Source organism: Miniopterus schreibersii (genome assembly GCF_964146895.1).
Source record: "Miniopterus schreibersii genome assembly, chromosome: 1".
Classification (NCBI taxonomy): domain Eukaryota; kingdom Metazoa; phylum Chordata; class Mammalia; order Chiroptera; family Miniopteridae; genus Miniopterus; species Miniopterus schreibersii.
In genome coordinates, this window is record NC_138101.1 from 172,404,304 (window position 1) to 172,420,270 (window position 15,967).

The 15,967-nt window shown below is 37.4% G+C and overlaps 1 protein-coding gene across 6 annotated transcripts in view; it reads left to right on the forward strand.

Annotated features, from left to right (window-relative positions):
* The window catches only part of SLC38A6 (solute carrier family 38 member 6), a 96,900-nt gene that overhangs the window by 453 nt on the left and 80,480 nt on the right, over positions 1-15,967 (forward strand). For all 6 annotated transcript variants that reach the window (XR_013997375.1, XM_081115937.1, XM_081115941.1 and 3 more), the window contains exons 2-4: positions 906-1,036; positions 2,822-2,895; positions 15,359-15,411. Coding sequence is in view for 5 of the 6 variants with exons in the window: in XM_081115937.1 (XP_080972063.1) it covers positions 906-1,036; positions 2,822-2,895; positions 15,359-15,411 (258 nt within the window). In the remaining variant the exon portion in view is untranslated. The remainder of the gene's footprint in view (positions 1-905; positions 1,037-2,821; positions 2,896-15,358; positions 15,412-15,967) is intronic.

The window sequence follows — 15,967 nt, forward strand, 5'->3', positions numbered from 1 at the left end:
GAGGAATGTGACAGCAGCCTGAGGCGCCCGAGGAGGGAAGCTGCCCCAGGGCGCGGGCGGGCGCAGGCGGGACGGCGCGGCGGGCGTCGGCTGGAGCAGCCGCCCCTGGGGTTCTGCGGCTCGCGGCCGTCCGCTGGTATCTTTGTCAGCTTCCTGTTTCCTCCACCAGTCTTGTGAGATTTTTGCCAGGGTCACAAGATTTTTCTTTTCTCGACTTAGTCATTGGGAGCCTGTAAACATCTTGATATAGAGATTCTTAGGTGAAGGAGTGGAGGTGGCCCTGGAGTAAGTTCATAACGCTGTCCTGACCCTGAAGTCTGCCCAGTGGGCATTCGGCTTTTTAACTCAAGTCCCTGAGCTGTAACAGATTCTAGTTTGGGCACTATAGAGATATCCTTTCCAGAGCATCATAAATTGCCGATTATACCCTCATTGGAAGGTATTCCTGACCATCCTTCCAGTTGGGTGGCCTTAATTCATTAAGTGTATAAATAAAAATTAGTGTTTCAGTACTAGTAATTTGGGAGCAACACTAGTGTTCAGCAGCCTCAAGATGACTCAGGAGTTCCTCAGGAATCACATGAGCCGAGGCCATCTGCCTGCTCTCCCTCCCCACTCCCTTCCTCTCCTACCTTAGTCTTTTACAGTCACAGGCTCATCGTGGCTCCTCCTAAAGCCTGGTTTCGGCACTGGTGGAGATGGTTTTCCGTGGAAACTGGATTCCTGGAGCTGCTAGTGGGGGTGAGAAGGGAAGGAAAGGAAACCAGCCAGTGCTGACTGAGCAGCTAGTGTGTCCCACAGTGCCTGTGGTTTGCAGATTTTCTCCATAACCCGTCAGTCATTTCTTGATGCAACTTGAATTCACCATGCAAACACTTAACACTATTAAATTTGTGCACTTTCAGGAACTTCACAGACAGGGATCCCCTGGTGTTTCATACGGTTTCTCAGTGTTTAATGTGATGAATGCCATCATGGGAAGTGGCGTCCTTGGCTTAGCTTATGTTATGGCTCATACTGGTATCCTTGGATTTAGGTGAGTTTTTTTTCTTAATTTACCATTACTTTGTTTTCTTTTCCATTTTGATAGTACAATAAGAAAAACAAGATAGGTTCCAGAAGCTGGTGTTATACGATTTTTAGTTAAATTATTTCTGGGATTTTAGCATTTTCCTGATACTTTTATGTGGTTGCTAGTCTGTAGCTTGGAGGGATCCTATATAATTTGCATTTTTTATCCAAAAGTGTGGCTAATTTAAAAAAATGGAGACTTGATCCACTCTAGTTTATAACCTTAAGAAGTTGCTTGTTTGTTGTGTCAAGTTGGCCAAAGTGAATAAAAATTTATTAGCCATGCAGATTAATTACTTATAAATAGCAATTTTATGAATGTGAGCACATGATCTTTTCATTTCTGTCTGACTCCTCCTTTCCTCCCACTGTTAGGCAGTCTGTTTCCTTTCCCAGGCCAGACGTGGCCTTTGCCTGTTCCTTTCATCTTTCAAGACTCTGCTCGTATGCCAGTTTGCCCAAAATAAAAGAAAGTCCTGGCTTTTCTGTGTTCCCATATTATTTTGTATATTCATTTTGTTAGTGTCATGTAATATAATGGTTTGTTTGCAAGTTAGTTTCCCTACTAATGTCTGAAATCCTTTACAACTGGACCTTAACTTCAGCATTTAGCACCATGGTTAATAGATGAGCAAGTTTCTTTTGCCAGGAGAAGCAGATCTGTTTTACTAGGAAATTTAAAACATACAGAGTCTCATTTAGGTTTCTTTATTATTATTATTATTATTATTATTATTAATTAATTAATTTTTCATATTATAAGAGAAAGTTTATTTAGAAAAAGTTAATGGGTAGTAGAAGTGAGCTAGCTGGGCTGCGTAGGCTCGGGAAACAAGATACAGAGGCAAAAGAAGTGCCCTTGGAGCTTAGGAGAGAGAAAGGCAAAGCAAATGTGCCTGGGGGAAGAAGAGGGGAAGGGACACCCCCCCACCCCCCACGTGCTCCCTAGGTGTGTGTGTTTTTTTTTAATTTTGAATTTCTTGATCAGCATATCTACTTTTAAGTAACTCAATTTGCTTTTATTATGGGATGTATTTTCAAACTTCATGTGACACCTTAGGCAAGACATAATCATAGGACTTAATTTTTGGTTCCCTTTGAAAAATCCCTTTTATACTCCAGGTTCTTACATGCAGATGTATACCACTGAATGTGTGCGTGCTGAATCATATCATACATTGCACGTCCCATTTGGTGACACCAAACTGTTATTTTGTGAAGTCTCTGTTGTTAGTTTACTAACAAGTATACTTTGACCTCTTAGTTTTGCTACTTATTAACAAGTATTAAGTGGAGCACAAAGGTAGAATTTCTGTAACTACTGGGGCACTCCACTGGGGACAGCTTTGTAGAAGTTTATCCTGTCAGTATCATCCTGAGAATAAGTAGGGGATATACATGTTGCTGTTTTTTCACATTGTTGGTCCAGGACCCCAATTGCTACGTTGTTTGTACATTTTTCAAATTGTGTTATTAGAAGTGTGTTAACTACATTTTTAGTGGGGGAGGGGAAATTTGTTTTTACTTTAAATAAAGATTGTTTCTTTCTGATTTCTTTTTTGAGTTTAAAAACAGTGCGTTTTCATTTAAATAAAATTTGGTAAATACAGAAAAGTACCTTCTTACTTTCTTTAATGATCATAATCCAACTACTCAAAGACAGTCCCTATGAGCATTTAAATGTGAAAAAAAATTGTTGCTGTAATGAGATACCATAAAAAAACTTTTTCTGTACCCTTTTATATTTTAGTTTTTTGCTGCTGATAGTTGCTCTCCTGGCTTCTTTCTCAGTTCATCTCCTGCTTAGTATGTGTATTCAGACAGGTGAGTAAAAACATGCTGATTCATTTGATGAGGCAGTCCCTTGAGACTGTATCCTTGTACAAGACTGGATGTCTCAAATCTTATTTCCAGTGGGCATACATTATTATTAGGTGGTGTGGTTGAAATGGAGAATTTCAAAAGGCCAGGATCTATAGAGTCAGTTCTATTGGGAAATATCTAAGGACAGGACGGGAGGAGGACACTAACATTCTTACCTGCCTTTCTCCACGACACACTTAGTTTTCTGGGTTAGAGTATATTGGGGAAGGACAAGAAAGGAGTTCAAAGGATCCAAACCTTATGCTTATGGGGAAGCAGTAGATAGGTGTTCATTCTGATCATATTTCTCTGAGGGTGATCATTTCCTCCAGGAGCACACCTTCCCAGATCCACTACTGCCTTCCCTACCTCCTCTCTGTGTGCCAGAATGAGGATTGTAGGAGGAAAGGTCACTAAGCTTTGGATTTATTTAAATAGTTTGTAGTTTTACTTGCAAGTCTAGAATAAAGTAGTTTTTTGTTTAATAAGTGACAGTTATATATGCAATTAATACATTATGTTTATGTGTGTTTTTTCCATTTGGAGAACTTTTATTATGCAATTCAGTCATGTATTGAATAAGTTCTTTTAAGTTGTAATAAAAAAAAGTACAGTATATGAATTACAGAACTGCTTTTACAAGGCTTTCCTTTTGGCATTAACAGATATTCTATGTTCCTCAATTCTGGCCTTTTTCTGTCTAGTCTCTTTGTCTTTGAATTCGGTCAGTTATTATGCTAACATCATGAGTTTAGTATCTATGTGGGTGAGTTCACTTTGTTCCAGCCAGTCTTGCAGTTTAAAATTTTTAAGAAGCGTAAGAGATACTTGATATAAATAAAAATAGAATTATTCTTGCTGAAGCAGGTGAGAGATGCCCAGTGGTGTTTCATGACAATTTTATGACTCTTCAGAATGCAGTTCTAAATTCACAGCTCTGGTCTATTTTCCCAAAACCTGTCTATGCCTCAGACACACCTGCAGATCTTTTAATAAACAGACATTCCTATGCCTCAGGGATTCTAATTCCAAGAATCTGAGTTGGGATTCAGAAATATATTTTTTAAAAGTTCTTCAGGTGATTCTTATGCAAAACTGGTTTAGGATCCATAGTTCATTGCTGTAACTGTGCCAGTGGCTCTGGCCATCTAACCTACAAGTATATGCCCCTGCTTTCAGGGGGGTGGCACAAAAAGTGCAGACAGGTGAAAAGGCTAGGAAACAATGCAGATGTTAATCTCAAAGTAACAAGTTGTTCATATCAGCATCCCAAAGTCAGGAATAATAGCATTAAAAGAAGTTTATTTGTAAATCCTCCTGCAACTTGACTAGGTTTTTGTGATATATTTTGAAATTTTGATTATTTTTCTGAAAAAAGTATTTTTACTAAATTGTGATAGTTACCTACCACCTTAATAAGATATTTTATTATGGATACTTATAAAAAATTAATACCTTAATCAACTATGTCACAATTGTGTTTTCACTAGCTAAAATTTTTTGTTTTATTAATTTCAATTACTTGGGAGTAATATTCAGCTTGTAAAGATTTCCGAGTAAGGCTAAACATGTTGTTCTCCTTCAGCTCGTCTGTATTTAACTTTAAGTTCTGAAAACTATTCTTGTTTTCTGTAACTTTGGGGCATGTAAAGTGAAAGCCTCTGTTTTCCTTTCTTTTTCTTTGATTTTTTGTGGTTATCTTGGTCTGTGAACTAACTTCTTCATGACTCTTCATACACACCGAGGCACCTGTCTTCTGTTGCTTGAGTTCCTCCAGTCATTGTAAAATTCTCTGTGGAGGTAGGCTTTTTTAAAAAATACCTATATACTATAGAATAACATGTAGCTAAACTTTCTCCCCAGTTTACTGAACTACCATAAAGGAGTATTGTGCTTAGATAGAATCCATTGCTCAGAAAAAGCATTATGATAAATCTTTACAAAATACCTTCTTTATTTACTTGCCTGGAGGTAAAAGGTGAAGAGAAATTTTTATCTTTATAAAAGTAAAGGACGCCTTCATATGGAATTCACTATTTTAGATTATATATAATGTTTGGGGTCTATCAAGGACTTTTCTCGGGAGCTGAGGTAGCATATATGGTACTTTAATCTCTCTAGCCTTAGTTTGTCATCTATAAAATGGTAATGATAATATCTTTCTCTTGGGATTGTTGTGAGAATGAAATAAAATGATGTCTGTAAGATGGCAGGTCCTTGGTAAATACTAACTTTTATTATTATGGGCTCTCATGGGAGTGAAACCCTTAAGGACTTTTCACACTGCTGTGTGAGAAACAGTTGGCTTATTGCGATTCTTTGGGAAAATTCAGTGCTCTGGGAATAAACTCATAGTTCCCCTCCTCCAGCCTCCACATCCCCTCACCAGGAGGGAGTGAGAGCTTCAGAGCTCTGCATGCGCCTCATCAAACCCCTGCTCTCTAGTCCTTACCCCTACTGCTCATGTAATTATTACCATTATTTGGCTTGACATCATTTGGATTAATTACATTTACCCGTGATCTCAGTTTATAATCAGCACTCCAGGAATGCTAGGCTATCCTTCATTTCCCAGACTCACCCTGTATGGCTCTGTCATCCATATTCTTGGCTCATCTCTGCTCCTCCCAGACTCCTGAAGCCCCTGCACTTTGCTCTCCAGAACTCACGGTCAATCAGCAGCAAAACTCCTGTGTCCTCAACTCTTCCCTATTTCCTTCATTTTCTTACTCTAAGATGACACAAGTCTTTTCTGAGGATACTATAGTCCTTTCAAGTAGCCACTCTTTTCTCTTCCATGTCCCTCATACTGACAATGACCTTCAAAAATCTTGGGGAAAAATATTTCACTATAGAATTCTATACCCAGCCAAATTATCATTTAAATGTGAAGGTAGAATAGTGACACGTTCATACATGCAAGGACTCAAAAATTATCTCCCATGAACCCTTACTTGATGAGCAATGAAAGATGCCATTTACCAAAGTTAGGGAGTAACAAAGAAAAGGGAATCTAGCACAGGAGAGACGTAAAGGGAATTTCTAGGACAACAACTGAACAGCAGATCTAAGAGCCACCTCCAGATGGGAGTAGTTCTTTTTACATAGGCACAGTTAGCCCTCCAGTTCAGCCTTGCCCTCAGGATTGTGTTCAGGATGGAAACCCTTTTCTTTTTTTCTTTTTCCTGAAGGGAATACCTTTCTCATTTATCTCTATCGCTCTAATTTGCGCTAATAGTATCTGAGGAGGTTAACATCAGGCCTGGCTGTTACAGAGGACTAAGAATCAAATAGTGGGAGATGGAAACAAGGTATTATCAAAGAAAGTAAAAGAAATAAACAGGCTAAGGAATGTGGGAATTAGAATTGAGAGAAGCTGATGCCTTGCTGAATGTGGAAAGTAATGGAGAAGATGTCTAAGGGTATCTCCCAGATTATTGGCATGGGTTACTGGGTTATTTATAGTATCATTAATGGAGACAAGAACTCAGCAGGACGTGTTGGTTCAAAATAAAAATTAGTTCAGTTTTGGATATGTGGACTTTGAAGTATATCTAGATGGGACACGTCCTAGAACTGAAGCCCAGAATAGAGGTTCATTTATTTATTCAATACTCTTTTATCTACAGAGATAAATAAGACTCACTTCCCTGAAAAAACCTTATAGCCTAATAGGGGAGACAAATGCATGAGCAATTAATTTGTAATGTAGTGTGATAAGTGTAACAATTTAAGTATGTGCAAGGTGCAGTGATAACTCAGAGGAGGGAGTGATTTGCCTTGTCTGGGTTGGGGAGTGAGGGTCAGTAAAAATTACTGGACGACTGAGCTAACAAGGAATTTGACTAACAGACAAGGCAAGAGAGACTATTCCAGCATATACAAAGATGCAAAGGCATATACTGCATATTTTACTTAAGGTAAGTACACAGAAGAAAATGAAACTGAAGAAACAGGAAGTGTCAAACCCTAAAGAATTTGGAGTTGTTGAGGCAGTGAAAAGGCACCGATGTGTTTGAAAGAGTCAAGGTAGATACTGGGACTCACCACTTGTCAGTTCCAGTGAGAATTTTGCTCCTTCCTGGAGCTCATTGAGAAAGAGAACATAGTCCCCTAGTTTCCTTTTCCTGAACTAAGGTCACAGTCCTTTTACAAGGATTTTAATTGTTAGCAATGGTGAAGAAATGAACAAGGAAAAAAATGGTCCCTTGTGCTCTGCATTTTGTTTTTTTACTTAAACCCTCTAGAGAAGTAATTCTCCATACCATCCATTACAACACCCCTCTTTTATATATATAAAAGAACTCTAGATGCTCCCTTTACTATCGGAAATGAAATTCCTAGAGGTACTGTAACCTACCAGTGGTGCACTGCATAGTGGCCCCTGAAAAACTACCTATATCCTAATCCCTGGAACCTGTGAATGTTAACTTATGGCAAAAAAGGACTTTGCAGGTGTGATTAAGTTAAGAATATTGAGATGGGGAGATGATCCTGGTGGGAGATTATAGGCAGCAGGAAAGAAGGCATTGTGACCACAGAGGCAGAGGTATGGCCACAAATCAGGGAAATCAAGGCAGGCTGCAGTCACCAGAAGCTGGAAAAGGCAAGGAATGGGTTCTCACTAGAGCCCCTGAGGGAGCGTGGCCCTGTTGACACCTTGATTTTGAACCACTGAAACTGCGCCTCCAGAACTGAGGTCGAGTTAATTTCTGTTGTTTTAAGCCACCAAGTTTGTGACAGTATGTCACAGCAGCCCTGGGAAACTAAATACTACCTGTACATAGTGCAGTGCTGTTCAGCAAGGTAAAGGAGAACCGAAACCAAAGTAAATGCTGTTGATTATGTGGTTTTCCTGAATGGTGAGCAATTTTTGACAAAAGTTCCAAACAAAACAAAATACATGTTTACATGTAACTATATTCCCTGAAAATTCATTGTATATTCAAACAACCATTATTTCCTCACCGCTACCAAACTGTTCTTGACACACAGGGTATTTAATAAAAGCTGGATTTATGGGCGATAAATGGTTGGATGGATTAGAGCTACAGAGAGATTCTATTTTAAAAGCTCCAAACTCAATACGCAAGGCAAAGATTACATATAGTCAAAATTCCCTTTGAAAATTTCTTATATAGCATATAAAATAGCGTTCAACATTTACATGGCAGGTTGGACGTGAACATACCGTTTCTGAGCGACGCTGAGAGCCTTTTCTCTTTCCGGCCGAGCCTTGGTCTGGGCGCCGTGTGAAGGGCATGGGTTGCCCCAGGGCCACGGTGAGCCCCAGTCAGCCCTGCACGGCTCTCCCTGGGAGGGCGCATGGGATGGAGCTGACCAGAAGGAGTGGACTCCTTTTCATCCCAGCGTCCACTGTGCGCGCTTTCATCGCTCTTCTCATCCTCAGCGAGCGAGCACAGTTGGGTAGACGCACCCTTCAGTCCGTGGGCTGAGCAGTGAGTGACCCCACCTTCGGCGGGCTGGTGCTCCTGTCGCACCCTTTTGCTAATGAGTAGCTCCCAGCTGAGCTGCAGTTTTCTCCTCCAGGTGCATTTGGCAATGTCTCCAGACATTTCTGGTGGTCATAGGTCTGCTGGCAACTAGGAGATAAAGGCCAGGGGTGCTGCTAACCCTCCTACGATGCACAGGACAGCCCTGTGCTACAAAGAATTACCTGAATCAAAAACGTTAGAAGTGGCAAGTTTGAAAGCCCTTGGCTAGACTGTGCGCGTGCTCTGCCCATGTGGTGTCACCTTCATGCCCTTTGCCTTGGCATTAGAGTAGTGCTTCCTGTAGCAGAGACTCAGCTTGCTATTGGGCTACAGGGGAAAGGGTGTGTGTGAATCTCTGTAGGGTTAAACATATTTTGTAATTAACCTGCTAGAAAGTAGTCTGGTCACACCCGCGTGCATGAGTGTGTACGTGTGCACTTTTACAGGAGGACTTGGAGCATTTTTGCACCCGCTCTTCTCCACTTCTGGTCTCATTTCCCAGTTAGCAACATTTAGAGTTTTTATTTTTAATTTTTTTTTGGTGTTATCTTCCTAAGTCTAAATAATATTCTTCTACTTTTATTTATTGATTTAACCCTTTGCGGCCGTATTAAATTTGGACATGGGTGTCGTACTGGTGGGAATTAAGAGCTTTCAGAGAAATTATGAACTGATACATGAATGAATAGCGTTAAGATTCGTACGGTTCCTTGCTGTGGTGGCTGAGAGCAGACATACGACCGGAACGGTAAAACAGCTTTGGTGGCTGAGAGTAGACATATGACCAGAACGGTAAAAAAGCTTTGGTGGCTGAGAGTAGACAAATGACCGCATAGGGTTAATAGATTATTTGCTGACACTTCATTACAAAAGGTCAGGATTTAGCTTGGGTACACGAATCCTCCTTTCCCGTTTCTAATTTTCATTAGTTTGTATCCAGTTTCATTGATTATTTTATAACTCTAAATAATACATTTAAACCTTTATTTTTGTTCTGTGTACTTCAGATAGGTTCTCTCGACTCTCTGCCGTATGTGATGTCAGTGCTCCCATCGTGTCTCTCACCTGTGCTCTTCCTGTTTTCCCACAGTCCTTCTGCTGTACTCTCACACTGTCGAGATTTCTGTTTTGTAATCGTATTTAAGTGATTCTTGTATCTATAAGTTGACTCTAAAAGTTGAAAACTTAAGAATAGCATTTATAGGATATGACTATGTAAATATTGTTTACATAGAGCCAAGCAGTGTCCCAGGATCCCAGAGCTCTTTATGGATGCGCTGTCACAGTCTCTGTGCCATTTGAAAGGAGAGTGTTCCCAGTATTCCATTTTTTTACTGCATCGAGGTCTCTGAAACGTGCCACATTTAGTTGATAAACTGACACTTAAGCACTTATTAAGAAAGATGAGAAATGGCAATATAATTGCATAGTAGACATTCAAGAAATGAATGGCCGCATGACACTATTAGAAAAAAGGTGAGCAGAAAATGATGGAAAACACAAGAAAAAAAAGCGTTTCAGAAAAACAGGAGTGCGTTCCAAATGGCCAGCTTTCTGAGAGTTGAACTGTATTTGAATAACTCATGTCCCTCAATCCAGATCCAAAGATAATATTGCTGCTGCTGAAACTTGGGTTTTGTACTGTAACCACAGTTTATTAATTGTCCTGTTTCACTGAGGGAAAAATGCAAAGCAGACAGAACACCAGAGTAACTAGCTGGAAATATTCCACTGCTTCATGGGAAGCAGCTTTCCAGATGATTCCTGTGGAGGCCAAAGTCTTGGTCTGGCCAAAATAGCACTAAAGTGTACCTTGATGGTACATTAAAGAAGAAATTTCCCCCAATTTACTTCATTAGGATTTACAGCCTTTCTGCCGCCTCAAAAACATAACATTGATTTCTTTAATATCAAAAAATAATTTCCAAAAATAGATCGCCATGACTGTTTTCAGTTATTTATTTAAGGAGAATCATGCCAAGTACTGCGTGTGTGAATTCCCGTAAAAGACTGAATTAGTTTCATAATTTTCATAATTAATGTTATTCCTATTCTGTAGGAATATGCTATTAACATAATTGGTCATCACCACATCTTATTCCGATATCTCTCAAAACATCTTTCACTTTATAGATATTAAAATACTGATCATATGAAAGAGCAGCAGAAATATCCCTTATTAGTAGATGAAGTGATACTTAAAGTACTAAATACCAGAGAAATTAAAAACTGCAGCTTAAATAAACCCTATCAGATATTTGGTGGCGGAAACAGAACTATTCAAGTGATACGGTTTTTAAAAGTAAAGTTTTACCTCTCCATTATAGTCATTAGAGAATATTTGAATTACCCCCCCTCAAAAAAGGAAAAAAAGAAGACTGCTCAACTATTTGTTTATAATTCATTCCACTCTTTGTGTTTTGCTTTATAAGTCATATTTGAATACTATTTTTTTACTTTATATTGACATTTTTTGTTATTATAAACATAGTTTTTAATGGCTACATATTATTTCATCAGGTATACCAATCATAATTTACTTAATTACCTTACCATTGTTGAGTACTTAAGTAGTTTTTTATTTTCAATGTAAATAATGAATGGTGAGTATTTTTGCATATATGTAATGATTTTTGTTTTTATTTTGTTTTGTTCTCTGGTTTTTGTTTTTATTTCCTAAGATGTAGGCTCCTAGTGGTCAAATGTTATAAGTATTTTAAAGGCTCACTGTTCAAATTGAAGTCCAGAAGTCAGTACCAGTTTATACTGTTTCCAGCATCTCAACTGCCCAAATGACAGAAGTTTAAAAGTATTTCACTGGTGGTGTTTTGGTTTATGTGTTGAGCTGATCCAGAAAATCATTAAAAAGTGAATATGTGGAGAAAAAGCAGTTGAGTAACTGTGTACATATTTTAGTACAGTCTCAATGTTAAGCCAGAAGCCATTATTCATATTCATGATGTCTCAGATGTGGAAAAGTGCTTCTGATTTTTGCAACATAAAAGAAGTATGGTGACAGTGACTGGACTGAATGACTAGCCAGACATGCTACTTTAAAGACAGAGTTAGGATATGAACATTGTACTCAATCTCCACTTAAAAGTCTAAGCCTTTTTCACTCTAAATTTAAGAGTGTGCTGCATTTAGAGATACTTTTATAAAACTGGAAAATAATAGAGAGCAATTTGAGATTGCTAAAATGTGTGCCACTATTGTCAGAAGTCGCAATTATAGGTATCTTCAGTATGCTGTTGGTTTGATTATATTTTCTGGAATAATAAAAGTTGTGTTCTAATTTAAAAATTAAGAATAAATGTTTAATTTATTTAAATTTAGATAACTGAAATACCAGTTCCTTTCAGAACCTTTTAATATGATTTTTGCTTATGGGAAAGTTATTTGCTTTTTATGTTTATTAAATATATAATCTATACTTGTTTATGTTGTTTAAAAATAAACCCTAGTTAAACTTTTTGATGATTATTATTTCTATAGCATGCTCACCAACTGAGAGACTAATGGAAAATAGGTTATTTTAAAAGCAAGTTATTTGGACAAAACAGAAATAGACTTATAGATACAAAGAACAAACGGGTGGTTGCCAAAGGGAAGGGAAATGGCATGGTGGGTGAAACAGGTGAAGGGGAATAGAGGTATAAACTTCAGTTATAAAATAAATAAGCCGCCGGAATATAATGTACAGTGTGGGAAATATTGACACCAATATTGTAATAGTTTTATATGGTGGCAAATGGTAACTAGATGTATCGTAATAATTTAGTAACGTACAAAAATAGAAAATCATTGCGTTGTATACATCAAACTAATATACTATTGTATGTCAACTATAATTCAATAAAAATAAATTTAATTTAAAAATAAAAGCAAGTTATTTGATATTAACACTGAAAATTCTCCTTGCTTTAAATTCTTGGAAGGAAAGTTATTCTTTGAAAGAATAGACATATTTAACTATAATATGAAAGAGGAATGTTGCCCTGGCTGGGTGGCTTAGTTGGAGCATCGGGCTGTACACCAAAAGGTGGTGGGTTCAGTTCCCAGGTCAGGGCGGATGACGTCTCTCTTCTCTCTTGCATCTCTCTCTCTCTCTTTCTCCCCCTTTCCCTCTCCCCCCACCTTCCTCTCTCTAAAAAAAAATCAATAAACGTATTCTTGGGTGAGGCTAAAATAAAGGGTGTTAAAAATGAACAATGATGTTTCTTTAATCTCATGCCTTATAGTGACAGATCAGAGGCCTTCTGGAGCCCTGGCCAGTGTGGCTCAGTGGTTAGAGCATCGGCCTGTGGACCGAAGGGTCCCGGGTTCGATTCTGGCCAAGGGCACGTGCCTCCATTGCAGGCTCCATCCCCCGGCCCTGGTGAGAGCATGTGCAGGAGGCAGCCAATCAATGTGCCTCTTTCACATCGATGTTTCTCTCTCTCCCCACCTTCCACTCTCTCTGAAAAGCAACAGAAAAATGTCCTCGGGTAAGGGTTAAAAACAACAACAACAAAAGGAGACCTTCTGGAGACTTGGTTCACATGCACATATTATATAACGGAATCACCTTCCCCATGCCAGATTAGATAGAAGCTAACATTTAGAGAATTTTCTGCTTTAAAAAAAAAAAAAAGTATATATGTGTGTGTGTTTATATATGTATATATGTATATATGTATATATGTGAATTTTCTGCTTTTAAAAAATATATGTGTATATGTGTTTATATATGTATATATGTATATGTGTGAATTTTCTGCTTTTTAAAAATATATATGTATATATGTGTATGTTTATATATGTATATATGTATATATGTATTATGTGTGTGTGTGTTTAAAGCTTTGGAATGTTAAATATAAGGAATTGTGCCCCTATATAACATTAACACTCAATTGTGTTTAGGAATATTAAACTAGTAAAGATTTATTGATTAAAATAATTATTAATTTTTGTGATGCATTCATGTTAGATTATGTGCATTTGAGAAAAAAAGAATGTCAGCATTTTTCATAGGAGGAAAAATTTCTAGTTCTTAGTTTTGTAATTCTGCTTTTAAATTTTATGTTCTAAAATACTGTTGACCCCTGAACAACACAGTTTTGAACTGTGTGGCTCCACTTACATGCAGATTTTTTTCAGCTACTATATTGGAAAAATATTTGGAGAATTTTTTACTACTGTGAAGCAATTGTATCAGTTACGCTAGATACACGTTGCTGCTTCCTCATTATCAGTGCATGGATCGTTATATGTGTAAATAAATATGAATTTCTTTTTCACATTATCTTTTCATTTTTGATGCCTAGTGTTAGTAATATATATAGCATCTATAGCATCTATAGTGTTTTGTATCATATAAGACAATATTGATGTAGATACTGACAGGTGATGCATCTTGTAAAACAGATGACATGAACTTACATCGATAAATACAGTATAGTACTGTAAATGTATTCTTCCTTATGATTTTCTTAGTAATATTTTTTCTCTAGCTTACTTTATTGTAAGAATAAAGTATATAATACATATACAAAAAATGGACTTTCTGTTACCAGTAAGGTTTCTGGTGAACAGTAAGCTATTAGCAGTTAGTTTTTGGGGAGTCAAATGTTATACACAGAGTTTTGACTGCCTGCGCATTTGTGCCCTTAACCCTCGCATTTGTTCAGGGCCAACTGTGTAGTACTTAAAGTCTACCCCTGTAAGATATTATTGAAGTCTTTCTTTGTTAAAGCATGAAGTTTCTTACTCAAAATCAACTTATATATCCCAAATTCAAAACTAAATTGTCCTTGTCCATTATGTTTAGTAGTGTGTAATTAGCTGTATCATCCAAAAAGTTTCTAAATTCTTTGATCAACTCTGATAATAAAGTTAAAATTTTAAATATATGCTTGGCAAGAAAAGTTAATATTTTTGTTCTTCATTATTAAAACGTATTTTTTCAACACTTCACTGTTTTCTTTATGACTATGTAGTTATCACATGTAAAGACCATATATGGTTTTAAAAATGCTTATTTTTACATACCTGGACATTTTTGTTTATGAAAATATAGAGGAATTTTTTGTTAATTTAGTGGCAGTTTAAAGAAAACCCATGTATATCTTGAGAGGATAAATGAAGACTTGCTTTAAGAAATGATGAGCGATATCTTTGACTCAATAGATGTGTGTTGCTATACCAAGCCTTAGCACCTGCTAATGTGCTTTTTTTTTAGTGCAAGAAGTATGAGCTTAAGCACTTTTCAAACTGTAGGGTTATACAAATGTTTTTACTTCTCTCATTTTTACCAGTGGTGTCACTAGTTAGAGCTTGAAGCTATATGGGTTAAAGAAAAATTTAGTTCTTTTATGAACCATTTAATTTTCATCTTTTCTGTGACCCCATTTCTTCAACATATGAAATGGAAGTATAATTTTATACTCCTTTATGATGAAAAAGAAAATGTATGACCTACTAGCTGTGGGATGAGGGTGTTTCTTCTATCATGAACGTGGTATCATTATCCTAGGTAGCTGGAAAGGTAACTTCTGAAAGTATGATACAGCTTTCATACCTTAACTTAATTTACATATGCAGTTTTCAGAAACTTGCCAACAAAAACTTACATTTGGACAGTGGAGTAGGCAAGTACTGTTCAGTGAGAAGTGCGGTTGTTGTTGAGTAATTACTCCATTTGGATTAATGCAGCCTGGGTGGTTGTTGGACGACCTTGGGATTTGCTAAGCTCCACTTAGTCTAAGAGAACTGTGTCCTCACAGACCATAAGTCTTAAAAAGTTTTCCCCAAAGTGGTTACTTCTGCTTTAAGTTTAGTGTGACCAGCCAATAGCTATAAGGTAGTAGTGGAATACCTTTCTTCCCTTTAAGACTTGGCACACAAACAGTTTTGTGTAAAAATGAAAATTACAATTTCTCTTACAGCTGTGACATCTTATGAAGATCTTGGACTCTTTGCATTTGGATTATCTGGAAAGGTAACTTTTTTCTCTCCTTGCTAGTCCAGAATCCAGAGAGGCATACTTTCCTTCTGTTTCCAGTTAAAAGAGACAAGTAGGTACCAGAAAAAGAAATCAGAGGAGTAGGAGGAAACTAAACTGAAGGCAGAATGTTGGGAACAGGAAGTGAAAGAGAAGAAATCTCCCTATACGCCCTTCCTAAAAATGCATCAATAAATTTAATTCAGCACTTAAATCTTTTAGTATTTTTCACCCTAATGAAGGAGAACAATGACTTGAATAATTTTAAGATAGTAACAATGATCTATTTTAAGTTTTACTTATTAACTTTGATTATATTCTCTGAGTAAATCCCCATAAAGACAGGAGAATAAAGCAGCATAGAATTAAAATGACAGCATGACTGTTTACAAAACTGATAATTAGAAGATCATATCATTTATGAGCTGAAGAGTGCTGAAAGATTACCTAGCCATCCCCTCATTTATGGGTGAGGAAATTAAGACCCAGAGAAATGGAGGGGCCTGTTTGTCCACAGTCACTTAAAGGGCTCTATAGTCCAAATCTGTGTTTC